Raw genomic sequence first — 27,500 nt, forward strand, 5'->3', positions numbered from 1 at the left:
GAATCTTTCTCTGAGTCCCACTTCCCCTCTTCCCATGAACACTTCCACACTCTCACTGCCTGGAAAAAAGCCCATCTTCCTTACAAGTCAGTTCATGCTCTTCTAACTGCATGCAACATTTCATGTAAAGTGACCCCAAATGACTTTGCCTTTGCATTTCATTACAAAAAAATCAACCTAAGTGCAATTTAGTCTTGAGTTTATTGCTGGGGACATTTTAAGTGTAACTCAAGTGTCCAAATACAGTCAAACTAAAATTATTCAGACAACATATATATATATATATATATATATATATATATATATGTGTGTGTGTGTTTATACATAAAAAATATATACATATAAATAAAATTTTTGTGTTTTTACATATACTACTGGGTGCAGGACACTATAGTTAATTTATGTAAGTAAGTATTAAAACTGTGACATATTAAACCCCCAAAAAAATTCGAAAGAGGACTGCCAGTAAAACTGATAAAAAAAAAATTGGGGACCAAATATTATTCACTCTTTGACCTGAGCATGCTTTGCTTTAGTGTTTTTTTTTTTCTTTAATTGCTAATGCAACATTTTACACCACAAACTAAACAAAATCAAGCATTGTTTGGTAATTGGTTGAGCTAAATTGTTGTGCTTAAATTTAACAGCTGACAGCTATTCAGCCAAATTCATTACATACCTTTCTATCAAAGTTATCTGACATTATCAAGATCAGTTTGTTCTGACACAGTTTAACTCTGAGTTCTTGTCATATTTTATTACCATTTTCTAAACTATAGCGACTAAACTGTCAAATGTTGAAGGTATCTGAAAACATTTTGGTTTGCGTCCACAGTCAAATGCATGCTACTGTAAATTAAAATTGCACTAAAACTAAAACTACAAACTGCATATGTTTGTTCACCTGTCTGTTCAATATAAATGGCTTTCCATCTGTTTTTCCAGGCTGTGGCGGCGAGCTGACAGACTCCTGGGGGACGCTCAGCTCTCCCAATCACCCCGGCCCGTATCCTCCAGACTCTCACTGTGTTTGGGTGATCAGGGTGTCTCCTCCGCTCCTCCTGCAGATACACGTGTCTTCTCTGGCCCTCGAGGGACCCTCTCCTTGCTTGTTTGACTGGCTAGAAGTCAGAGAAGAGACAGAGAAGACATCTGCTGTCACAAGGTTTGCTCACCGTTTAATCACAAACGACTATCAGAGCTGACATAGGGCTGCATTTAAGTTTAAAAAGCCACAAAAAAATATTTTTAATAGTAATTTTATTTAGTTTTTAATTCAGTTAAACAACCTCTGTGTCACATGTTTCCTATTTTCTGTGTTGTTTTGCACTCTTTTGGTAAAGTCTTGGTTGTTTGGTTTCCTGTTCTCATTTTGTAGTCCTTTTGTAGTTCTTTTGGTTTCCCTCATTACTCCCACATTGTTCACACCTATGTCCTGTTAACCTAGTTACCCCTAAGCACTGGCTTTCCTGTGTTTCCCTGTGAGTTGTTTGATGTGTTTCTGTTTTCCCTGGATCTGGCTTTCCTGGACTTGGTCTATGTTTTGTTTTCTGTCGTTAAAAAGCTGCTCTTAGATCTGATCTGTAGTTTCAGGAAATGCCCTGGAGCTGTAAGAAATTTACCAGATGGTGCATTTTGCATCATCCTTCAAATTTTTTGCTGAGAAATAAATGGAAATATTTTACTGCAGATAACATTAAAAAAGATTACACATTGTTAATTTACATAACTACTGACAAATACTTTAACTAAAAACATCAAGAAAATAACCAACAAAACCAAAGGGAGAACCACAGGATGAAACGAGAAACTAAACAAGACACAGGTGACCATAATCAAAAACAAACCCTGGAACTTCCACAAGAAGTGGAAACACAGAAACAAATATGAAGCATAATAAGAGTCTTTGGGCTGGAGTATAGGAAAGGAGGGTGGAGCAAAACTCCTGCAAGTGAATAATTCATTCTGAATATTCTGTCATCATTTATTTGTCCTTATGTGATACTTTGGTTAATCTTCGAAACACAAATAAAGATATTTTTTTAGGTTTTTGTCCCTCCACCGAAACTCCAGGTAACTGAAAGTTAAAAGAATATGAAGGTGCTGTATCCATATGAATATGTGATTAAAGCCTAAAGCGATCATATCTCTCACAGTAATTAAACCGCTCGTTTAATATTTATTCATTCATAACATGATGCCAGAAATTCATTTTTTGGGTGAACTATCCCTTTAAGTATATTGGCTTTAAATATTTTTTGTTATGCTTTTGTGATCTTGAGAAAGTCTTGCGTAATCTTTTCTCTTTTTTCAAGAAAATTAAACAGATTAAAAAACAACTGTTACATACTCCAGATCAATGGTTCTCAAGTATCAATACATATAGTTTCAAAACAATAGTAATAGCTCTGTGAGCAAACCATCAATGGTTAACATCTGATGTGTGTCTTGGCTTGTAAAAATACACAACCTAACCTCTTAAACATGTATCTAATGAAGTTTTTTTGAAACTGAGTTATTGAATAATTTTGCTGTACAGGGTTGTTCTTGGCACTCGCACTCAAGCTGTGAATAATTAAGACTGACTTCTTCCTAGATTCTGTGGCAGCGTCGCTCCACCTACACTGAACACAAACAGCAGCACTGTGCTGGTGTCCTTTCATTCTGATGGGAGTATCAGCGGCAATGGCTTCACTGTACAGTATCATTCTGTATTACCAGGACAGAGTAAGTAAAACTTTGGTTACACTTTAGAGTCCTGTTCCACCGTTAATGAATAACTATGCAGGAACAAATGACTAATGCACTATTAACATTCCAACTACTATTAACTAACAAGAAACTCTGATTAATGATTTATTAAGTAATAGCGCTCAGTTGAAACTGGAAGTTCAATCAATAATTTTTTTTTTTTTCACATATCCTGGAGTACTACTAAGAACCACTGTATGCAGATTCATAATTATTGTGAAGTATGCATAATGTATAATTAATTCTAAAGTGAAGATCATGGTAACCCAGAAGTAATGACTCAAGCATTACCAAATCTTCTAAAGGAACTCATGATTTACGTGTTACTTCGTCCTTCTTAAAAAAAAAAAAAAAAAAAAACTAATTATTTGATACAGTATTATAAAATGAAGATCACGGTAACTCACTGGTAATGTCTTGAGAGTTACCATATCTAGCTAAATTAGTTACTGACCAAAAACTTTAAAAAAAAACTCAAAAGCTTACAATGATTTCAGTAATTTCTAAGGAGTAGTAACACTCAAGTCATTACTATACAAAACCTTACACGTATCTCAAAAGCTTACAGTGACATCAGCCAATATTAGAGAGTTGTCGCGCTTTTCACTTTAGAATACTGATCCAAAATATGAATTATTCCTTTAGAAGAACTTGGTTATACTTGAGTCCTTACTAGTGGGTTACCATGACCTTCACTTTAGAATTAATTATATATTATGCATTATTCATATTAATTATGAACCTGTATACAGTAGTTCTTAGTAGTTCTTGGAGAGGTATGAAAGAATAATAGTTACTGATTAGTTAAAGCTATCACATTCGACTAAGCACTATTACTTAATAAATCAATAATCATAGTTTATTGATACACACTAGTATTAACTAGAGTGCTGATATTGTGCTCATGCGTTCTTGTGTAGTTATTCATTAATGATGGAACAGTGTTCTAAAGTGTTACTGACATGTTTATATTTGTGTATAGTAGTCTGTATTGTAGGGTGACAATAATAAAATAGACTTCATTTTTAAAACTTCCTATGCAATGAAAATGTGGTTTAGCCAAATAATACATTTTTTCCCCATAGAATTTATAAATATGATGCAAATGCAAGCCATGATTATATCTATGACATTCTGATCACAGATTATAATAATGTCACATGGTGTGTTTTTTTCTGTTTGTATGTACTGAACTAAAGTTTTCTATCTGTCTGCGTTCAGAAAGCTGTTCCAGAGAAGAGTTCATGTGTGACGGTGGTCGTTGTTTGCTACCCGTTTCTGTTTGTGATGGCCAGCCAAACTGTCAGGACAGATCAGACGAAGCCAACTGCAGCCAGAAACACAAGGGTAAATATAGCTGCAAGAAGTGATGACAGGCCCAAGCCATCAGTGCAACCGACTACCCAGTGGCATCAGGTGCAAATAGTGCATTTACAGTAACCCTCTGGCAGTCTGGATTTAAGGGTTACAGCAATGAAAGAGTTACACTATAAAATCAAGAATGTGAAACACACACACACAAAGTTAGAGAGAGAGCGACAGAGAGAGAGAGAGAGAGATAACAATATTTAAGCCTCTTATTAAGGGCTTGCTGGACATACTGTTTTTCCACGCAATTCTAAATACTGCCAAGTTAGTTTTACTCCATTTGCACTCAAGATCTCAAATTCCAAGATCACAAATCCCTTCGCAATTTAGCATCCCCAATGTTTTGAGGTCATGCTGACCAAGTTTGGTGCCAATTCATTGGAAAGCCTGGAAGGAGTATGTAAAAATCCAGAGCACAGCCCTAAGTAGCCAACTTCCTGTTGGGTGGAGCCTATTACATGCAGTGCAAAAGTTGTTCGGCTGAGATATATATGTGTAACGAGTTTCATATAAATACATGCAAGTATGTGTGAGACATCAAGTTCTCTGACTGTTTTTCAGGACACGCCATACAGCCTCTGTTCCACACCCAGGTCCTAGAGTCTGTGGGGTCATAATGGGCGCAGATTCCAACATGTGTACCAATTTTCAGGAATTTTTGAGCTCCTATTGGCCCCTAAAATCCCACAATAAATAAATAATCTGCAAGCAGCATTGAAAAGACCCTCGGAAGATATTTTCTGTATGTAAATGTAGATGTGTTCAGGCCAGGACGCTAACCAAACATGTGAAGTTTGGGGCAGATAAGACATTGTTTGCCCGAGTTACAGCAACTTTGATGAAAACTCAAGATCTTCACTATTTAGCATCACAAAGGCCTTATGATAACATTCAGCAAATTTGAAGATGATCTGATTAAAACTGTAGGAGGAGTTGATTAAAGTACAAGGACTGAAAGTGGCAAAAAAATTGTACAGGAAATTAAAAATTACATAATTCCTGTTGGCCTTATTTTGTACCAGGAGACTTTTTTGTAGGTGTAATGCAGTACAAACGTCATAATCATCGGGAAGGAGGAGGCGGGAATCGGCGGACAATCAAATAACTTTAATAATAAAATAAAGACAAAACAGGCACAAACAAAAACCTAAAACAACTAAAATCCAGGCCTGGTCCTCTCTCGTCCTTCACTGTCGTCGCTCCTGTTTTATATCCTTCCATCTCCTCCGTGGGACTCGAGACCGGTGAGTGGAGCAGGTGTCGCTCATTTCCAATCACTCCACCTGCCTCGCTCCGTTCCCACGGATCTCGGCCCCGCTCCCACGGATCTTGGCCCCGCCCCAATCGTCACATACCCTCCGGGGGGGGGGGGGCGCTCACGGTGACCTGCAGAAACCTGGGGGTAGGACAGACGAGGCGAGAGAAAAGGAGATGGAAGGATGAGGAGCGACAGAAGAGAGCGGGGAGAGAGGAGAAAAAAAAAACCAGATTCCCAGATCGCTCATTTCCAATCACTCCACCGGCCTCGCTCCGTTCGCTCGGCTCTCGTCCCGCCCCACTCGCCACAGTAGGTATTGGTGTGTTACATGTGTCTAACAAGTTTCATACATGTATGTGAAACATAGCTTGAGGCGCAGTCCATTGAAATTTTATATGTGGCGCTATCAAGCCATTTTGCCACACCTAATTCTGAAACCCATATCAGACGTACATTTTTGGCACCTCTGACGTGTGTGTAGTTTCGTGAGTTTTTGAGCATGTTCAGGTCCTCAAAAATGTGATTCATTTTGGAGAAGAAGAAGAAGAAAAAATGCAATTCCAATAGGGTCCTCACACCATTGGTGCTCGGGCCCTAATAATCCTAGGAAGAACAAGAGGGCCCTGCACCTTTGTGGCTTGGGCCTGATTACAGTAATGGCGTGACTACACAAAGTTTGACACTTCAGTCTTTCCTCACGCTTGAAAGTAAAGACTATAATCGATATCATGATGCTGTCTTTCAATCTTCTGATTCTTAGAGTGTGGAGGAAAAATAACAGGGGAGTATGGATCGTTGTCCAGTCCAAACCATCCAAAGCCTTACCCACATAAACAGGTGAATGATTTTGTCAGCTGCTATTTCTGTCAATCACTTCCTGAATCTAAATGCCATATTGCATAAATTTACATACAGTTTTATATAAATTGTCTATGCACTGATCTATTAATATATTAGGCAAGCTGTTAAAAACTAGTATTTGTTTTCGGTATTGTTACTGTTTCTATCATACTTTATTAATTGTAGTTATATCTACCGCTCTCATAGTTGTGTTCATGGCAAATCTCTGTGGAAGATGGACAAGTGATTAGACTGAGTTTTCAGAACTTTAGTCTGGAAACACAGGATGTGTGTGAGTTTGACTATGTGGAGGTTTATGACGGCGCAGACACAGATGCAAGCACTCTGCTGGGCAGGTGAGAATACTGCACTGCTGTCTCTACAACACTAATGAGATTTAAAGGCAAGGCAAGGCATGTTTATTTACATAACACATTTTATATACTTAAAGGGGTCATAAGATGCTGCTAAAAAGAACATTATTTTGTGTATTTGGTGTAATGAAATGTGTTTATGCGGTTTAAGGTTGGAAAATCACATTTATTTTCCACATGCTGTACATTATTGTTTCTCCTCTATGCCCCGCCTTCTGAAACGCATCGATTTTTACAAAGCTCATCGTTCTGAAAAGTGAGGTGTGCTGTGATTGGCCAGCTGTCCAGTGCATCGTGATTGGCTGAATACCTCAAGTGTGTGAAGTAAATGTTACGCCCCTTAATATTGTGAAGCCTTGTCCGGCCGGAGCGGTGAGACATAAAACCCCATTATAAACGTGATATAAACATGATTTCTAGTCGCGTCCTCTTTTGGAAGGCCCAACAAAGTAGTTTAGCTTGGGGGCGTGTTAGAAAAAGCCGTCTTAAGGCGGCGTACATGGTGCAATTTTTGCTGTCGTACGAGTTTGCATGCAATTTTTTTCAATCGTGTGGAAATCATGTATGCTCGTATACTCGCAGCTGGTATCATTTGCGAGGAATTACGAGCCGAGCAGAGTGGCTTACGAGAACTTCCCGACCTCCTGATAATTTTTAAACATGTCTAAAAAGTTTGTGAGCTATCGGTTTGAATTCTTGACATGTGTGCGGTTGAATGAGCCGATTTGTTGATCTATCTGAAGTTGACCAATCACGAACTAGAGAAACCACAGAAGAAAAAAAGACGAAGACGGCAGCGCCACAGCGAATGTGGTCTATTGACCAGGAGGATAAACTCGCTGAACTCTGACAGGAACAGCGGGCGCTGTATGATGTTTCTAGCAACGTGTACCATGCTTTTTAATTAACTCGCTCTCTCTCACATGCATATGTAGTTTACGGGGACTCTCCATAGACGTAATGGTTTTCTATAATGTATATTCTATCCCCACACACTACCTCTATCGATGTTTAAAATTTCAAGTAAACACGGTTTAGTATTTTTAAAAGCCATTTGGTTCACGAGGGCACAGGAATTGTCCTCATAAACCATGTTTACATTGTAATACATATGTCAGATATTTATAAACCATATACAAGAACACACACACACACACACACACTCGCACTAGGGTGACCAGATGAGAGAACCTGTGTGTAGGAAACATTCACGGCTCGTATCAATATTTTATATGCAGTTATGAGAGAGGGAGAGCAGTTACTGTATATTAGGCGCGTTCGACTTGAAGCAGCGCTGCACAGAATGATCACCTGTATGACATCAAAGTATCGTGAGAGCGATTCGAATGCATTGGATCCGTGTGCTCTCTTATCATTCTCAGGTTACTTAAATGTCATACAGTGATCCTTCTGTGCAGCGCTGCTTCAAGTCGAAGGCATCTATCAACTTCGTGCGATTGCTTTGGAAATTGGCAGGTCGTAATATCGTGTCGTATATCACCTCCGTACGATTTTCAGATAAACTCACTTGTGATGTGTGCGTGGACAACGATCTTCCGACCATCCAAATTTGCACCGTGTACGCCCGCCTTTAGGGGGGTGTGGACGAGTCTTAACTTTTATAAAGAATACCTCTTTGGATTTGAGACTCCAAGTCTATGCAACTTTACAGATCTTCTTTAAATCCTATCATATAACCCCTTTAAAGAGACCTATTGCTTTAAAATTACAGAAAGCTTTCTGCTGTTCTTCATCCCGCTGTCTCTCTGAGCAGATTTTGTGGGCCAGCTCTGCCTCCTGATCTCACCTCCTCTGGTCCTGTGATGACCGTGCTGTTTGTGGCAGATGAAGGTGTTGCAGACAGTGGCTTTTATGCATCGTTTATGGCCATGTTTCTTTCAGAAAGTGAGTGCTGAATGATTCATGTAGTGGATTTTTTGAGTCTCTGTGAGATTGTGACTCTTCCCTGCATCACTGCTTTCTGCCTTGAGGAACATGCGGTCCAGCAGAGTTTGCGTGCGGCTCCGGGGAATGTCTGCACCAGGACTGGCTGTGTGATGGATGGAGCGACTGCGCAGACGCTGCAGACGAGCACCACTGCATTAACTCCACCTATCCTCCTTTCAGTGAGAACATGCTGCAGTTTAAAGAGGACTTTTCCTGCTATTTTGATTCCTTTCAATCCCTTCCTGAATAAATTATTCAGCCAGTTAAATCTATAAATCTATTGCACTAATAATCTCATGCATAATCATTTATCAAATTATGTATTATAAAGTGGTCATGAACTGAGAAAACAAAATTCCCTTGATCTTTTGACATAAGAGGTCATTGTACTATAAAAAAACTTTCTAAACTTTCTAAAAACAGCTTAAACTGTATTCCAATCTGCCAAATCCACAGCTTGTGGAACATTCTACGCTATGATGTAATAGTTGTAATAGTGTGGATATGCATCAATAAACACCTGCATCTAAAACACTGTTTAGCACCACCCACTGACTCTAACATTGCCTGTTTAGCCTTACCCACCAATTCTACATCACTGCCTAATTAGCCTTACCCTCCGATTCTACAGCTCTGTCTGTTTAGCACCACCCTCCAACTCTACAGCACTGTGTTTAGCCCGGCCCACCGATTCCATATCACTGCCTGTTTAGCCCCACCCACCAATTCTAAATTACTGTCTGTTTAGCCTTGCCCACCGATTCTACAGCTCTGTCTGTTTAGCACCACCCAACGATTCTACAGCACTGTGTTTAGCCCCGTCCACAGATTTTATAGTGCTGTCGGTTTTGCACCACCCACCGATTCTAAATATCTCCCTGTTTAGCCCCGCCCACCGATTCTACATCACTGTCTATTTAACCCGCCCCCCCCCGCCACACCGATTTCACATTACTGTCTAGTAATTCTGTTTAGCCCCGCCCAGCAATTCCACATCAACCACCCACTGATTCCACATCACTGCCTGTTTAGCCCCACCCACCAATTCTACAGCACTGTCTGTTTAGCCCCGCCCACCAATTCTACAGCGCTGTCTGTTTAGCCCCGCCAACCAATTCTACATCTCTCCCTACAGTGCTGTCTGTTTAGCCCCGCCCACCAATTCTACAGCGCTGTCTGTTTAGCCCCGCCCACCAATTCTACATCTCTCCCTACAGTACTGTCTGTTTAGCCCCGCCCACCAATTCTACATCTCTCCCTACAGTACTGTCTGTTTAGCCCCGCCCACCAATTCTACATCTCTCCCTACAGTACTGTCTGTTTAGCCCCGCCCACCAATTCTACATCTCTCCCTACAGTACTGTCTGTTTAGCCCCGCCCACCAATTCTACATCTCTCCCTACAGTACTGTCTGTTTAGCCCCGCCCACCAATTCTACATCTCTCCCTACAGTACTGTCTGTTTAGCCCCGCCCACCAATTCTACATCTCTCCCTACAGTACTGTCTGTTTAGCCCCGCCCACCAATTCTACAGCGTGTCTGTTTAGCCCCACCCACCAATTCTACAGGTCTGTCTTGAGAGAGGTGAATGTAGAAACCAAATGATAAAGATGCTCTGAAGGCAACAAGACAATGTTCAGTGCCAAGCTGTGGAAAAACAGTGTTTGCATTGCCTTAGGAAAGAGTGAATGAACTTTTAATGAAGATCGAGACTGCTTCAGATTCGTTTACAAACAATGCATTATTCGAGATGGGCTTTTCAAAAAGATAGAAACTAAAAGATGATGCTGTGTGACTGTATTGGATCTGTTTTCATTCCTAATCACTATTGCTTTGTCTCTTCTTACAGATTGTTTGAAATGTATCGAGTTAATTATGCATTTTCAGCCTAAATTACATCAGTGTCCATGTGTGTGGAATGTACTCTGTCAAACTTATGCAACTGTTGATCTTTTTTTACTTCCGAGTCTACAATCCTCCACACCTATTCAGACCGTTCTGATGAGGGGGTCAAAAACAAGACAATAATAGCCTGTTTCTTCTAAATTATTATGTCTGATAAATTATTATGTAATGGCATGTGTTTTTTTTCCATACATTCCATACAGTGAGGAACAACATAAAGGCTAAACAGTATGTGCATTATTTGTTGGCTCTTGGTAAATCTACAGTATCTACTGAAATGCCAGGCTCAAAAGTAGCTTTTTAGTTATGTTTTCTTTTCTTTTTTTTTTGTATTCACAAGTGCATTTCACATTCTTATTTTTATCTTTTTTTTTCTCAGTTTCATCTTGTGAACCCATCCAGATTGAAATGTGCAGAGGTCTAAGCTATAATCTCACGTCCTTTCCAAACATCTGGCTGTCTATTTCTGACCAGAGAGAAGCTGCTTCTATTCTGCACAAGTACAGGGTGAGAATGAGAGCAGTGACTGAGCGACTCCTCCGAACCCGTCTGACATCTGTGTGATGTGATGTGACCGCAGGTGCTGATGGAGTTTGGCTGTTTCGAATCCTTCCGGCGGCTGGTGTGCGGGGTGTTTGTTCCTCACTGCAGCGCTCAGAGTGGAGTCCTGCAGCCGTGTCAGTCCGTCTGCTCCAGCGCTGAGCAGCAGTGCAGTCAAACCCTGACCCTGCTCAGTCTGACCTGGCCCTTCAGCTGTCACCTGCTGCCCGCGTCACACGACCCCACCGAGTGCTCCCTGCCATAGACATGGACTAATAAGTGTTGTTCATTTTATTTTTTACTCTTCAACCAAAAAAACCAAAAGCACTTTGTAACCATAATCTGAGTCGTCTCTGTGGGATTAGAAGATTTATAAAGTGTGACATATGGAGAATGTCCTAAAACGTGTTGACAGATTACAGCTTATTAAGCTACTGTGAGATTTCATTCAAATAAACAGTTATCTAGTTTGTGTTTCAGTTTGTGTCTCTGCTCATCTCGTCTTAATTTCCTTTCATCTTTCTATAGTAGCACACATTTTTGCATCATGGCAATGGTTGGATTGTTATAGGAAAGTGTATGGCCCTGACCAATCCTGTGATTGATTGACTGATTGATATATATATAAATTTTTCGTATTTTTTTATTTATTTATTTTTTGAAGGACATTTAGACATCGACTTTCAATTCCATGTTCTTAGTTAAAAATATTACCACATTTAACTTCTGAAGTAAAACATGGAGGTTCACTTAATTTTTCCACAGTGAATGATTTATTATGAAAAAGGAAACCTACAGCTGTTTGTGAGCTGTTAATTCAGTAGATATAGTGACCTAGACCACACTTTATAGGAAATGAATGCAGCAGGATTCACAAACTTCTTCTAGCTATGATGTAGCACTGTTCGGATGGAGCTAGTGTTCTCAATGACATCTGTGTTACATTTACACTCTTAAAACTAAAGGTGCTTAAAAGGTTCTTCACAGCGATGCCACAAAATAATCATTTCTGGTTCCACAAAGAAGCATTCAGTCAAAGGTTCTTTAAAGAACCATCTCTTTCTAACCTTTTTATAATCTGAAGATCCTTCTTTCACCACAAAGAAGATTTTTTGAACCAGAAAGGTTCTTCAGATGTTAAAGGTTCTTTATGGAACCACAATACACAATAGGTTCGTCAATAGGCTCTATGCACGACACAGTTCCGGGTTCACGTGTACTAGGCTACCAACTTCCCGTTCAACTTCCTGTTTATACACGGACAGATATGGCTCTCTTTTATAGTCGCTGTCTTCAGGATTTACCTCGTCTCACAGTAAATGACATAGACCGTTTTGTAAAAACATCATGTGCCGCTCCCAACAGCAAGCGGGAAAAGGGATTTAAAATCTATATCGGCAGCTATATCGACAACTATGAGGGTAAGTAGCTAACGTTATCATACTGCATTGTAATCAAGAAACTGACGTGACTGAACTTGTTAACGTTATTTATTTTCTTTCACAATATTCTACTATATTAAAACAGACAACTAGCACAGTGTAAGAACGAGTGTAATCCAGTTTAGAAATATATGTTCATCTTTTTCTGTAACAGTGTCAATGATAAACAAGGTGACTGGAGAGGTCAGCGTGAGGGCAGTCTGTCATAGATCCATGAGGAAAAATGAAAAGCCACATAAATTGAAAGTAGGGTGACTAGGGTCGATGTTAGGGTAATGGTTAGGCCTGCTGATAAGTTGCCCAGCTGATAAATAACATTATCTAAATGTACATGTTAGGGCTGCACGATTATAACAAAAATCATAATTGTCGAATATTCCCTTGAAATTGTAATTGCGATTATAAATGTATATATATTCGAGGCTAAATGCAATAATTTTGTAATTGTGCCTTTAATCGATTACATAATTTTGTCATCTGTAATTGCGATTGCAAATTTGATTACTTGTGCAGCCCTAGTACATGGCTCAGTCTACTGTTTATGGATGTGAATGGATAGGTCTATGTGGCTCTCATCTACAATACAACCGTATGCTTTTATTACTTATATTTGAACAGTTCAGCTCTTAAGGGGTATTTCTCATCTAAGCCTCTATTTCTTCCTAGATGGTGTTAAAAGACTCGAAACCTGTCATTTTGGTTAGCACCCACTGCTCCTGTGTGGCGGGGTGTGCCTTATGCAACCATTTGATTGCACTACTGTATCAAACAGCACATTTTTCACAATTAGGCATCCCTGCTGTACCCCCAGTGCACAGTTGCACAGAAACGGAGCAGACCTGGCATAAGCCAAGGACCTTGGTAAGTCATCTGTCTGTCATGTGAATTGTACCTATGCACATGTAACTATTGTGATCCCATGTCAAAATCTCTCATTGCTGTCAGGGTGTTAGACCAGGTCCGCTTTTTGTGTGAGGTGAGACTATATTACCTTTAGTTAAAGTTAATGTGGTTAATATGTATGCAGTTAATATGCTACAGGTTTTTTTTTTCTTTTTACTTCAACATTTTCAGAAGTTCTCTCTACAAAGCACTGGACGGGGAAATGCCAGATCTCGCCACATTGAGAGTGGAAGAAGTAAATAGGGACTTTCCCCCTTTGCTTGCACCTCTGGTGAGCACACCATGGGCATGTCAGCGGAAGTCCCACTAGTTCAGTCAGCTTTTGGGGCTGTCCAGGCCGGGAGTGTGCTGTCATTTCAGCAAAAACCACCAGAAATGTGGGAAATCATCAACATCCCAGAAGCCCCTGCCCAACCTTCCCTTTCCATCCAAGGCTATAGGCTTGAGCCAACCACATGTGCCAATGTGTTATCACAGGAGGAACATGTATACGGTATATGAAATCGCTACAGATGTCATTCCACATGGCCCACAGGATTGAAGCTGCAACACGGGAGCAGAGCTCATGCCAGGAATGGCATCGACTGAGAAAGATGCGAGTTACATCTACACGCTTTCACGAGGCATGCCATGTTCGCTGTCATACATCAGCTGAAAATCTGGCACACAGAATTCTAAGGGGGGCTGTCATGATGAAGGACATGAGGAGAGGAATCGATATGGAGCCAGCTGCCATTACAGAGTACTGCAGTTTAAAAAATGTCAACTATTCACCCTGCGGGTTCATTATACACCCTGATGCTCCATGGCTGGGATGCTCCCCCGATGGAGTCGTGTTTGATCCTTCTGCAAACCCACCATTCGGCCTGCTGGAAATTAAATGCCCCAACATCAAGAGTTACGTTGACTGTACCTACCTAAAATTGTCTGATGGCTCTTTGCATCTTAGGAGGCAGCACAAGTACTATTGGCAAGTACAAGGTCAGATCCTCCTGACAGGTTTCGAGTGGTGCGATTTCGTGGTATGTGCGCAGGAGGACATGCTTATTGAGCGCATACACAAAAATGTAGATGTAATGCGTACCATTAGAGACCAAGGAGATCTTTTTTTTTTACCACTACCTACTGAAGTGTTTGTGTGTTTAAGTCATTTCAGATTTAATGACTGTCTAAGTGTGAGTGTGGCCACACACCACTGGTGGTCCATTCAATTACACTGAAATTGTTATACAGTATTATATTTATGGTTTATTGTATCTTATGCAAACAATATTTACATATACATATACACACACACATACACTACATTTATACAAGATATACAATATAATACATATACCTATCTATATCTATTATATTACATATACACGTATATATACATATCTTTATACAGCATTATATTTATTGTATTATTCATAGTCATTTACACTAAACAATATTTACATACACACACACTATATTTATACAGTATATATACCTATCTATTTTATCACAGTATATATACATTATCTTTATACAGCATTATATTTATATATATATATATATATATATATATATATATATATATATATATATACACACTGTATTTATACAATATATACCTATCTATTATATTACATTACACATGTATATACTATATCTTTAGATTCTTATTGTTTTTTGTGTTATTATGATAAAAAATGTATGAGGAAACTGTCTGAGTTTTGTCTGTTGATCAGAGGTATTAATACAGAACAGAGTGTGAAATCCATAGTATTTACAAAAGTAAAAGGAACAATATTGATACAAACCCTAGCACATCATCAAGGATGAGAGTTTCTAGACTCAGTGGACAGTTGGTTTATGCTACCAGAAATGGACAAGGGGATGATTGTGTCAAACAACTTATGCTCTTTAACGCGACGGATAAGACGTTCAACATGTACCCTGAGCCTAGCCACAGACTGAGTGTGTGTCACTTCATCAGCTGACATTTGTTTTCCATTGGTCAGGAAAACAGGCCGGTGGATTTTACATGGCACTAGGCAATCAATTAAGAAGCCCTTATCCACCATGATGGCCATGGCAGGGGTAAGAGGGTTAATGATCCCTGACTGTTTGAACAACTCCCGGTCACTAATAGACCCTGCATACAGTGCAGAAACAAATGTTATTGCACCATGAGGTGCCATTCCTACTAACGCTTTGAAGGTGCAGTGAGACTTGTAATTTGAAAATACCTCATTTTGTAGTAGCAAAGAGGAAGGTGTTTGGCAGCAGATCTCTGTACAATCCAGGATAACCTGTGTGTCTCGAAATTGGTGGAATTCTTCTGGCAGATGGGCTCGTACTTTCCCTTTTGGCATCCAAATGCACACTGACCCCAGGACAAAGTACAGGAAGTTGGCCCAGGTTGTTATGATGCGGCTTACAGTGGTCTGATGTACTTGAAACCGATGACCAAGGTCCTTTTGCTTGAGGCCCAAAGCAAGAAGCATCAAGAACAGGAAGAACTCGTCTATTGCAGGAAGTGCCCAAGTGTTTCCAGGCTCCTTGAAGACTTTGGAGTTGGTGACACGAATCATCCTGTGAGTTGCCGGTTCAATCAGTTCCCAGAAGGCCATCAGGTGGTTGTATGTTGCAAATCTGTCAAGAAAAAAAAAACATGCATTGGTTCTCACATGGCATAAAATATTATACATAGCTTTGTAGTAAGTTTAAAGTTTAGGAAATAGAAATGCTGAACTACAAGTAACGGAATACAACAATCTTGCAATACTGAGTCATGACAATTATGGAATTTGCTATGAATAATTAAACTAACTCTGGTTGCTGTTGAAGACAACAGCTGGTGTTCATACTTATAATTATGTTGTTGTTATTATTTTGGTCAGTGTAGCCTACTTTTAGGCTGCCTAGGCTACGTGTAGCTATCGTATACAACTCCAATCATATTTATCAGAAATGTGGATGAGTGTTTTCAGGACAGTGGCAATGCTATTACAAATGCTTACCACAGGCAATACAATCTTACCTTGTATAAAAGCGAATGTCCTCATCGGACCCAGCAGATCTATTGAGACCAAAGCGGTGTATCATCTTTGTTTGCTCCAACTGCTTCTGTACATCATCTTAACTCCTCGTTTTCATGTAGAACCATGTCCACAGCTGCAGCTTCGGGAACTGAACAATAATCATGTCCAGTCCTCTCCACATCAAAGTCCATATCTTCCTGTTCTGCGTCCGAGTCAGGATCAGGGGTCAGCGGTCTCTCTCGACGTTCCCAAACACTCAACCTCGGCGGCTGCTCCAGGTAGTGGTTCCACTCAAACAGTGTAGGGAAAACACCTTTTTCAGATGTTTCAGACGAGCCCCTTCCATAAAGTCATGAGGTCTGAAATGAACGCTACACACCTTTGTGTTTTTGTTGACTTGGAAGTCATCTCTCCTGATCTGAATGAGCCACTTTTTTGTGAGATCCTCTTCCACTGGAAATGAATGGAAACTCACAGTCGAGTTGTATCTTGCCGACACAACGCACAACGGCACACAACAATGTTCCGATCTAGGTCGCATTAGCTTTTGGTATCGGAAAACCTTTTTCTCCATGGTTAAGATGCCAAAAACTATATATACTAACAACCAGAAATTTTTGTCGCTTTTAAGTTTCGCGCCATACCCAACGATCTCGCGAGGGTTAGCGTCAGATGTAAATATGGAACCGGAAACTGTTAGCCCACACTGTTAAAAATCGCTGTAAAATTACGACCAAATTTCGACAGTAACATACTGTTTTTCATTAAAACAGTGCATTCTGGGTAATATTCATCATTTTCGAGAAGGTAGCCTGCTGCTATATATCGTAAATTAACAATGTTAAAAGTCGACACCCAGAGGCTGTGTTTCAAATCACACCCTACACCCTCATTCACTATTCCCTACATGAGTTTACTAATATATTCCACCTGACAGAGACAATGAAAACTAATGAGTGAATTCGGACACTGATCAACAGCTGTTCAAAACACATGAAATACAACTGACTTGTGACAGCCACAGCCTTAGATGAAATCAACTGAAGATTTAAACAATCAGCAAAAAAAAAACATTTAAAATCAGCTTTAGCAACTTCACTCATTACTAACCAGACTGACTTTCTTTCTATCAGATCAGAGATCAAAAGATCTTACTGAGAATTACAGAGATTTAGATGATAATGTTACTGTTTCGTTTGACGTCACCATTGTGGAGATCAGTGTTTGCTATAGTTGGGCTCCAGACCCTTGACTTTTGTACTTTAAATCTTGTTTCATTGCTATATTAGTATCTTTATGCTACATCTGTTACAGCAATACTAATATTGATAGTCAATTAAGATCATAAGATTGAACCGTAATGTGATAACCAGAACATATGGATTTAAGGACAGTTTGAGTTTTAAATATTTGGGGCAGCAGTGTCCGCAACACTCAAAGAGAGAGATCAACAATCAGCATATGAATCTCAACAATGGTGACAATCAAAAGGTTCATGATGCAATGCATGCTGGCTACCAGCACAGGATAAAACTCATCCATGACTCCCAGCATGCATTGCGGCATGAATAAATTATGCCCCTGAATTGTTCACTTATTTTCTTGAATTCTTATGTGCTTATTTTGCTTTTGTCTTACGTTTTAGTAGCATGTTTTGTGAAGTTCAGAACTTATCTTTTTATTTATTTTGTGGATTGTCACCATTGTTGTGATTCTTAATGTTTCTGTCTGAATTTCAGCAAAGGTTTTTTTTAAATGAGTGAAATTTTCTTAACAGTCTTTCATAACTTAAGGCTCAGCGGTGTTTCTTATTTTGCTGTAATATCAACATTCAATAAGAGAAGGGACACAGGATTGAATCAGAAATAATAGAGTGCTTGTTCTTGTCAATCTATAAACACTAGATTAAACACTAAATACTAGATTTATTTCTTCTGTTGAATTTTTTTTTTTGCTATAACAAGTTCTAAAGATGCATTGTTACAGCTTGTAAAAAAAAAACCTTAGTTGTTGAAAAGTCACGTTCAAGAGCCCAACTAAAGTAAACACTGATCTCCATCATGGTAGTGAAAAAAAAACACCTAAACCTCTGTAACTCTTATTAAGATCTTCTGTAGATATCTGACAGAAATAAAGTCGGTCTGGTTAGTAATGTGAATCTGGTGAAGCTGTTTTAGGAGATGTTTAATCAGATCTTGAGAGATTTGATTAATTCTTTTATTTAAGTTGATTTCATCTAAGGCTGTGGCTGAAGTCAGTTGTAGTTCTTGTGTTTCTCTTTCCTTCAGTGATTCTGTTTGTTAATAGCAGGTGTTCATCACTAATGCTCAATCATCAATCACAGAATTATCTCATTAACTTCACTGATTCAGTGTTACTCTAACACTCTGTAGTGTGCACACATTATAAGTGTTCATTAAAACTAAGGATTTTGTTGTGGGGTTTAAAGGGTTAAAGATTTAAGATGAAGAAAAAACAGCATGAAACATTATTTAACAGTAATAAACTGTAATTAATTTACAGGAAACAAACTGTAGAAAAACAGTTATTTACTGGCACCCCTGCTGCCACCCCTGCTACCAGTAAATAACTGTTTTTCTACAGTTTGTTGCCGTAAATTCATAGTTGCCAGCAAAAAAAAGTGTTTTTCTACAGTTTGTTGCCGTTAAGTCAAGGAAAAACAGTAATATACTGTAAAATGTAAATGTCAGATTTACCAAATGAAAAAAAAAGTTAATTTAACTAAAATATTTGTGAACATCCATAGTAATTTTTTTTATGAAAAGTCATCCACTGATAATGAGAGTAAATACTGAACTCGACTGTATTAATGTGTGTTTGCACAAGAGAGATCTGTTAGTTTAATGTAGTTTTGTTGTTCACCATTGTGCTGGAGAGTAGAGCCTGTGCTTAAGTCAACGATGAGCCTCAAATTCTGATCTTCTGCTGCTTTATATAAAGACAGTAAATGTGGAGTCGCTGATACAGTGGTGATCTCTGTGTTAAGTTCTTCAGCACATACATGTGTGCTACAGCTGACAATGAACTGCAGTGATTTGAGTAAAAGTCATGTTTTTAGTTTCTTTACTAATACACATTGTGTTTGCATTTTTATATTAAGAAGTATTCCTTCTCAGTGGACTCAGATATAAGTTAGAAATAAGAGAAATAAGTTCATAGTACTAACATCGTAGGAATGCTAGCTTTTAAACTCGAACTGTTTGAAGCAGTGGGAGTGGAGTTAATTTCCATGGTAGAATTTACGGTAAAAATAATGTAAAAAAATTAAGAGTGGTAAATTAATGGTTGAGAGCTGTAAATTAACAGTACTTTACTGGCACCCCTGCTGCCAGTAAATTACTGTTATTTAACCGCACAATTTTTTACAGTGCAGTAGAGAGTGTAGTCGGAAACACGTCACAATTCCCGCTGCATAGAGCCTATGGCATCGCTGTGAAGCTCCTTTATTGTTAAGATTGCATGAATGCAGGACACTGGTCATTCCATGTACTCTGATGAATTGGAAAATTGAATCTACAACCACAGGAGGGAATAAACTAAGAAGTTATATGGCATTTGATGATGCAATTATATCATGTTAACATTTTTAAGTATCATTTGATTTTTTCCAAAATCACGTAACTTTACAGTAAAGTTCCATTTATTAACATTAGTTACTAACTACATTAAACTAACAATTAAAAATACTTCTAAAGCATTTACTATTCTTAGTTAATATTAATTTCGACATTTACTAGTACATTATTAAGGTCAGAAGTGTAGTAAATGTAGTTAACAGACTTGAGCTAAAATGAACTAACAATGAACAGCTGTATTATTATTACCTAACATTAACAAAGATTAAGAAACATTGTAACAAATGCATTGCTCAGTGTTATTGTAAGTTAACGCAATCTTATTGTAAAGTGTTTCCATCAGGTGTTGTTCTGTTCCTGTGTGAGTCTCTGTATGTGGAACACATGGACAGAGGCCGTTACTGATAGTGAGATGTGTGTGTTTGAAAGCGGGGTGATTGACCGCAGGGACAGATGTGTGTGTGTGTGTGTGTGTCAGACGTGCTCACACTAACATTACCTCTCATCACTTCACAGCTCATCGCCAACACTCACTAACCTCCACTAACTACCAGCCTCGACAGAACATAGAAGAACCGTCTTTCTCTCGTCCTCACTGAAGTCAGCGAGTGGAGAAGAACTGCAGAACTCAGGTGAAGAGTTCTGATATCTGTGGTAGGAGCAGTTGTAGACTGAATATGATCCGGCTGTAAAGAAAAGGACTTTTAAGACACTAGCAGTTAAGGAAATGTTGTTCTTCATTCATATGCAACCCTGGAGCACCAGTCATAAGGGTTGATTTCTCTCCATTGATGTGTGGTTTGTTCGGAGGACAATATTTGTCTGAGATACAACTATTAGAAAATCTGGAATCTGAGGGAGCAAAAAAAAATCTAAATATTGAGAAAATCATCTTTAAAGTTGTTCAGATTAAGTTCTTAGTAATACATATTACTAATCAAAAATGAAGTTTTTATATATTTACGGTAGGAAGTTTACTAAATATCTTCATGGAACATGATCTTAATATCCTTATGATTTTTGGCATTAAAGAGAAATGTATAATTGTGACCCATACAATGTATTGTTGTCTATTTCTACAAATATACATCTGTGACACTGATGACTGCTTTTGTGCTGCAGGGACACTGATGTTATATAACTGGTTCATGATTTCAATGCAAGACACGTCTCTTTCACAGCTCTAAATCAGGTCATCATGTGTACGGGTAAATGTGCTAAATGCACCGCAGACCTTCTCTTCCCACTCGGTCTCTTAGCCGTGGTTGGAAACATCCTGCTGTTTTTTCCCAACGGTGAGGTGTGGAGGACCGAGGAGATCACAGAGAAGATCTGGTTCTTCCCCGGGGTGATCGGAGCAGGACTGCTGGTGAGTGTGTGAAGAACAGACGAGTGAGTGAGTAGGTGTGTCCGCTGACTGTGTGTGTGTGTGTGTGTGTGTGTGGTTCCTGCAGGCGTTTCTGCCGGCGTCCATCATGAGGGCCGCAGGACGGGAGGGCAGCTGCTGCGCAAACAGATGCGGGGTGAGGAACTCACTTCATCTCAACAGATAACACATGCACTTTATATATGTGTCATCTTTGTTAAAAAGCTTCTTCTATGGTGCTCTTTTCAAACTTCACTTGCAGTAAATGAGTGGCAGATTGTTCAAGCACACTTAGCAGCACTACTTTTCTACTGGTGCATGCAAAAGATAACATGCAGTCAGCCATTTAACCTAATAACAAACAGACATTAACAAATTAATGAGTGACATATTGATTATAGTTGGACTGAGCTACAGAGACAGTGATGCAGGAAAGATATGTTTGCTGTAAGAATTCATTTATACAGCACTAGACAAGAGTTTATTATTTAGATTCTAAATTCTACAATTAACCAGCCAGAAAATAGAAACATGTTAATTTTATTATTATAGCATAAAATGTGTGTGTGTGTGTGTGTGTGTGTGTGTGTATACAGTGTTCATATATATACATATTTAATTTTAATTGAAGATATGTCACAATAGAAACATGAATACAAAATTAATGATTCCACTCAATGAGCCTTTAGGATTTAAGGAAAAGCAAATACGTCTGAAATGTACATATAATTCAAGGAAATTATGTATAACAACCAAATCAATTACAAAAAGAATTAAATAATAATAATAATGTCAGACGTAACTTCAGAATAAAATTTAAATGTTTCACTCAACACTGAGGTGTCCACAAATACAATTAATTAACAAATAGACATTAAAAGCCTTGATATTCAACATACACAGCAAAACAATCTGAGTGAAATTAACTCTGCTGGGAGTACATGTGAGACCACACTCAAGAGTGTGAAAGTGTTAAAATAGGAGTGTTAAATTAACACTGAAGCTGAGTTAAAGTTAATGAGATAATTAAGTGATTAATTGAGTGATGATTAACCATTAGTGACGAGACCTGATGTTAACATGCAGAATCAACAAAGATGAAAATCACTATTTTAATGGTATCACCATTATAGTGGTCAGTGTTTGCTTTAGTTGGGCTCTTGACCCCTAAAGTGTTAAAGTCAGATTTTAATTGGCTGTTATAACTGAGTTTTAAAACTGATGGACAAGCAAAGACTATTGTTATTCGTGAATTACTGAGTTAAAGTTACATTGTTGATTATTGCAGCCCTATGATTGTTCAACAAAGTATTTCCATCATTTTAAATACAATCTGAGGAATTTCTTAATAGTTGTTTGTTCAAAAATCTTTCAAAAGAGTCTTTCAGTTAGACATGCAAACATCAAGAATCAACCTGTCAATCTCAACAATGGTGAACATCCAAAAAGCATGTTGCAGTGCATTCTGGGTGCCACCTATCAACATTCATCCATGGCTCCCATGATGCATTGCGGCATGAAAAAATTATAAGCTGAATTGTTTCAGTAATTTCCTTTATTCTTACTATTCTATTTTTGTTTTTTATGTTTCTTTTAGTAGTTTGTTTTCTAATGTTTAGAGTTGTTCTATTTTTCTGAATATGCGGTTTGTCACCGTTGTTGAGATTCCTACACTAATTTTTGATGTATGTGTGTGCCTAAAGCAAGCTTTTCTTATGATCAGAACAACTTTCAAGAAATCATTTAAATTAGTGGGTACTGTGCAATAACAGGGTTTTTATAATCAATGAGGTCAATCAAATCTGTTTAGGCTTTAATTGAGTTTGGTGATTCAGGTCAAATGCCCATGTTTTGATTTGTTTCTTGTCCGTTTGTTACAATTCAGTTGTAACAGCCAAACCAAATCTGACTTTAAAAATGTAAGGCTCAAGAGCCCAACTAAAGCAAACACTGACCACTATAATGGTGACATAAAAATAGTGATTTTCGTCTTTGTTGATTCTGCATGTTAACATCAGGTCTCGTCAATAATGCTCAATCATCACTCAATTAATCACTTAATTATCTCATTAACTTTAACTCAGCTTCAGTGTTAATTTAACACTCCTATTTTAACACTTTCACACTCTTGAGTGTGGTCTCACATGTACTCCCAGCAGAGTTAATTTCACTCAGATTTTTTTGCTGTGTAGTAAAAAAGTGCATAGAAAAATATTTCAGTGTGCAAATGGATTATTGAGTGTTATGCACTACTGTCTGTTTATCCAGAAAACTGAATAATCAGTTTGCACACTGAAATAATTTTCTATGCACTTTTATGGTGTCCATTGTAAATATGTTCACAGTTTCTGCTTATAGTGTACATACACTTATAACATAATCCATCTGTATAGGATGTACATAGTACACAGTACACATCTGTATTTCTTGCTGATAGTATTTAAAAATCTGTAAATGACGTCCATAGTACTGCCTTTTCTGTATATTTATTGTACATTTGTAACATATTGTAGATGCTGTATATCATGTACTTACTGCTTATTGCACTTCTGGTTAGATGCTAACTGCATTTCATTGCCTTGTACCTTACATGTGCAATGACAATAAAGTTGACTCTAATCTAATCTAATGTAATACGGTGTCATAGATGACTACACTGCAAAATCCCCAGTGTTAATTTAACACTCTGAGTGTGGACTCATATAAACACTGAACCAGTGTTAAAAGTAACACTGAAGCAGTGTTGAAGTTAATGAGATAATTAAGAAGTTAATTGAGTTATGATTGACCATTATTGAAGACACCTGATGTTAACAAGCAGACTCACCAAACAAGAAAATCACAATTTGTGTGTCACCATTATAGTGGTCAGTGTTTGCTTTAGTTGTGATCTTGACCTGAATGCGTGAGTTCAGGTATCTTTAATGTATACATACATTAAGTGGAAAAAAAGATAGCGATCCAGCATTTTTGGCATAATATGACATGTTTTTAAAAGTTAGTTCTACATAAAGAAAAAATTATTTAGTTAAGACACACAGACATCAAGAATCAGCGTGAGCATCACAACAACGGTGACCATCAAAAAAGCATGTTGTAGCCAATAAAAACACATCCATGGCTCCCATCATGCATTGCGGCATGAATAAATTATGAGCTGAACTGTCTTTTTAACTTTTTATTCTTACTATATTTTATTTTTGCTGTTTTTATGTGAATTTTTAGTATCTAGTTTTGTGATGTTCAGAGTAGATCTGTTTATCTGGATATGGTGTTTGTCACCGTTGTTGAGATTCATACGCTGATTCTTGTTATCTGTGTGTGCCTAAAAAAAAGACTCTTTACTAGTGATGGGAAGTTTGGATCATTTTACCGACTCTGACTTTTGAGTCTTGTTCAGCAAAATGAACGAATCTTTTTTCGAGTCATTTCGTTCATTTCGTTCATTTTAGCAAAATGTAGTGAAAATGTTATGTGTTACTTCCCCAACACACCTAGTACTTACGCAAACGTTGATCACACTAAAAACAATACAAAACTAAAATGCTATAAGATACAGAAAAAAATCCTTCTTTACCTGGGTCTTCAGTCTGTGATTAGCTCACCTCACCTCTTATCTGACAAGAGTCCTCGGGTTTAAGTCATTCCTTAATCACGTGACAGCCCCACACGCAAAACTAACGCAGTCTTGAGTCGGAAAGAGAATTGATTAGTTCATCTCATGAGTCTTTCGGGTCTCGGGTCGAGTTTGACTCGTTCCTTAATCACGTGACAGCCCCATACGCAAAACTAACGCAGTCTTGAGTCGGAAAGAGAATTGATTAGTTCATCTCATGAGTCTTTCGGGTCTCGGGTCGAGTTTGACTCGTTCCTTAATCACGTGACAGCCCCATACGCAAAACTAACGCAGTCTTGAGTCGGAAAGAGAATTGATTAGTTCATCTCATGAGTCTTTCGGGTCTCGGGTCGAGTTTGACTCGTTCCTTAATCACGTGACAGACCCATACGCTATTTCTGACATTTTCTGTCACTGTGTTTTTGTTACTGTTTGTTGAGGATCTGTGGTTTGTTATTATTTTATAAATAAATAAAACCCTGTTATAAATAAAATATTGATTTAATTTGTCTTTTTGACTGTCTATCGGTAAATAAACACTAGGCTATATAATAATATAATAATTCAAGCTTACAATAAAAAGTATTTATACTAGTTTGTTCATTTTTACTCCAATTTTGAGTTTGCTAGTATAATAATTGCTTTTCCTAGGCAGACTTGACATATTGGTGTAATATATGTATAAGAAGATTGCTCAAAAAAGACATAATGACATATACATTAAAAGCAAATAACATTTTGAATTTGAATTATTAATGTTAGTTTAAAACATTAAGGTTATGATAACTTCAGCTTTAACAGTTTTAACCCAGCTCAGAGTGAGGAGGATACTTCAGATCCAGTGCAGGGGCCATGTTTTGGGAAGACTTTGACGAGAGGGTAGCAAGCTTGAGGCCTTCTGCTCCCTCTTCTAAGACCTCAGATGCTATAAAGGTGCAGGCCTACCTTGCAGAGCCACTCTTACCCCGCACATCAGACCCTCTGGCCTGGTGGAGGAGATGTTCACCAGTATACAAAAGCCTTTCTGAAGTCATAAAGACAAGACTTTGCATTGTGGCCACATCTGTGCCATCTGAAAGAATTTTTTCTAAAACTGGGCAGATTATCTCAGATAGAAGAAACAGACTCAGCCCATCCAAGGTCAGGGAGCTTGTTTTTATTAATGCAAACATGCCTTAAAGCAAGTCCTAAAAATATAGCCACAGTGTGTTATTTATTTTAAAGCTGATTTATTTTTATTTATTTAGAAAAAGAATGGACTGCATTTATATAGCGCTTTCAACAGACCACATGGCCATCCAAAGCACTTTACAATTTGCCTCACATTCACCCATTCACACACACATTCACACACCGACAGCGGTGTCTGCCATTCAAGGCTCCATCCAGCTCGTCGGGAGCAACTGGGGTTAGGTGTCTTGCTCAAGGACACCTCGACACTTGGTCAGGTGGAGCCGGGGATTGAACCACCAACCTTCCAGTTTGTAGACAACCTACATGAACCACTGAGCCACTGCCGCCCCTAAAAAGACTAGCTTGTTGTGCAATATTTTTGTTGTTGTTGTTGTTGTTGTGATTTTAAAGGTAATTTGTTATTGTTATAAGGCTCCGTAGCTTTAGTATCTCTTAATTTTCATTTATTTTTATTTAAATGGTTTAAAATTATTTGGGGAATAGTTATCCTCTTTGATATAAAGTTTTTATTTTGGCACAAAAGTGTAATTTATTTTAAAATGTATTCATTTTAAATTATTATATAAAAAAGCAAAGCTTGTTGTGCAATATTTAGTTTTTCTTTTCTTTTTTCTTTTTTTATATTGTACTTTTAAAGTTCATTTGTTAAGGTTATTAGACCCTGTGGCTTTATTATCTTTTAATTTTAATTTTATTTTTAATTGTTTACTTTTTTATTATTTTGATTTATTTTGGAATAGTTGTCCTCTTTGATACAAAGCTTTTCTGGCACAAAAATAAACGATAAACAACAATTCAAAAGTATGTACACAGTGTTTTTTAATGTTTATAAAGTGTCATATGTTACAAAAGTATGGTTTATACAGACAATCTGATTTAATAATTACTCTAGCCAATGTTGTCACTTCACGGGACAAAAGAACGAACAACCCGAAGAACCGAAAGATGAACTAATCCATTCTCTCTCCGACTCAATACTGCATTCTTTTACTGTCTATGGTTTTAGCATATGGGGCTGTCACGTGATTAAGGAACGAGTCAAAAACCCGATAGACCCGAACTATGAACTAATCAATTCTCTTTCCGGCTCAGACTGCATTGGGTTAGCGTATGGGGCTGTCACGTGATTAAGGAATGACTCGACCCGACCCGAAGACTCATGAGATGAACTAATCAATTCTCTTTCTGGCTCAGACTGCATTGGGTAAGCGTATGGGGCTGTCACGTGATTAAGGAACGAGTCAAAAACCCGATAGACCCGAACTATGAACTAATCAATTCTCTCTCTGGCTCAAGACTGCATTGACTGACAGGTGAATCACTACTACTAGAACAGAACCTATAGAATAATGCGCATGCGCGACTGAACGAATCACTCCCCGAGAC

The 27,500-nt window shown here is 38.2% G+C and overlaps 2 protein-coding genes across 4 annotated transcripts in view; both read left to right on the plus strand.

The window, feature by feature from the left end:
* The window catches only part of mfrp (membrane frizzled-related protein), a 13,357-nt gene extending 1,888 nt beyond the window's left edge, over positions 1–11,469 (plus strand). Inside the window, exons 4-13 of the mRNA XM_059515244.1 lie at positions 1–86; positions 946–1,165; positions 2,597–2,727; positions 3,973–4,098; positions 6,138–6,214; positions 6,425–6,573; positions 8,366–8,496; positions 8,583–8,717; positions 10,823–10,950; positions 11,024–11,469. The exon at positions 1–86 is cut by the window's left edge and continues 64 nt beyond it. Coding sequence (XP_059371227.1) covers positions 1–86; positions 946–1,165; positions 2,597–2,727; positions 3,973–4,098; positions 6,138–6,214; positions 6,425–6,573; positions 8,366–8,496; positions 8,583–8,717; positions 10,823–10,950; positions 11,024–11,248 — 1,408 coding nt within the window. The 3' untranslated portion in view covers positions 11,249–11,469. The remainder of the gene's footprint in view (positions 87–945; positions 1,166–2,596; positions 2,728–3,972; positions 4,099–6,137; positions 6,215–6,424; positions 6,574–8,365; positions 8,497–8,582; positions 8,718–10,822; positions 10,951–11,023) is intronic.
* An 8,922-nt stretch (positions 11,470–20,391) lies between these two features.
* Positions 20,392–27,500, plus strand: part of LOC132108297 (transmembrane 4 L6 family member 1) — a 9,882-nt gene continuing 2,773 nt past the window's right edge. Inside the window, exons 1-3 of one of the 3 annotated variants that reach the window (XM_059514992.1) lie at positions 20,392–20,570; positions 21,120–21,307; positions 21,393–21,461. In XM_059514992.1, coding sequence (XP_059370975.1) covers positions 21,137–21,307; positions 21,393–21,461 — 240 coding nt within the window. In that variant the 5' untranslated portion in view covers positions 20,392–20,570; positions 21,120–21,136. The remainder of the gene's footprint in view (positions 20,571–21,119; positions 21,308–21,392; positions 21,462–27,500) is intronic. The other 2 variants (XM_059514994.1, XM_059514993.1) reach the window with 2 other exon arrangements.

The sequence above is a fragment of the Carassius carassius genome, chromosome 28 (genome assembly GCF_963082965.1).
Source record: "Carassius carassius chromosome 28, fCarCar2.1, whole genome shotgun sequence".
Taxonomy (NCBI): domain Eukaryota; kingdom Metazoa; phylum Chordata; class Actinopteri; order Cypriniformes; family Cyprinidae; genus Carassius; species Carassius carassius.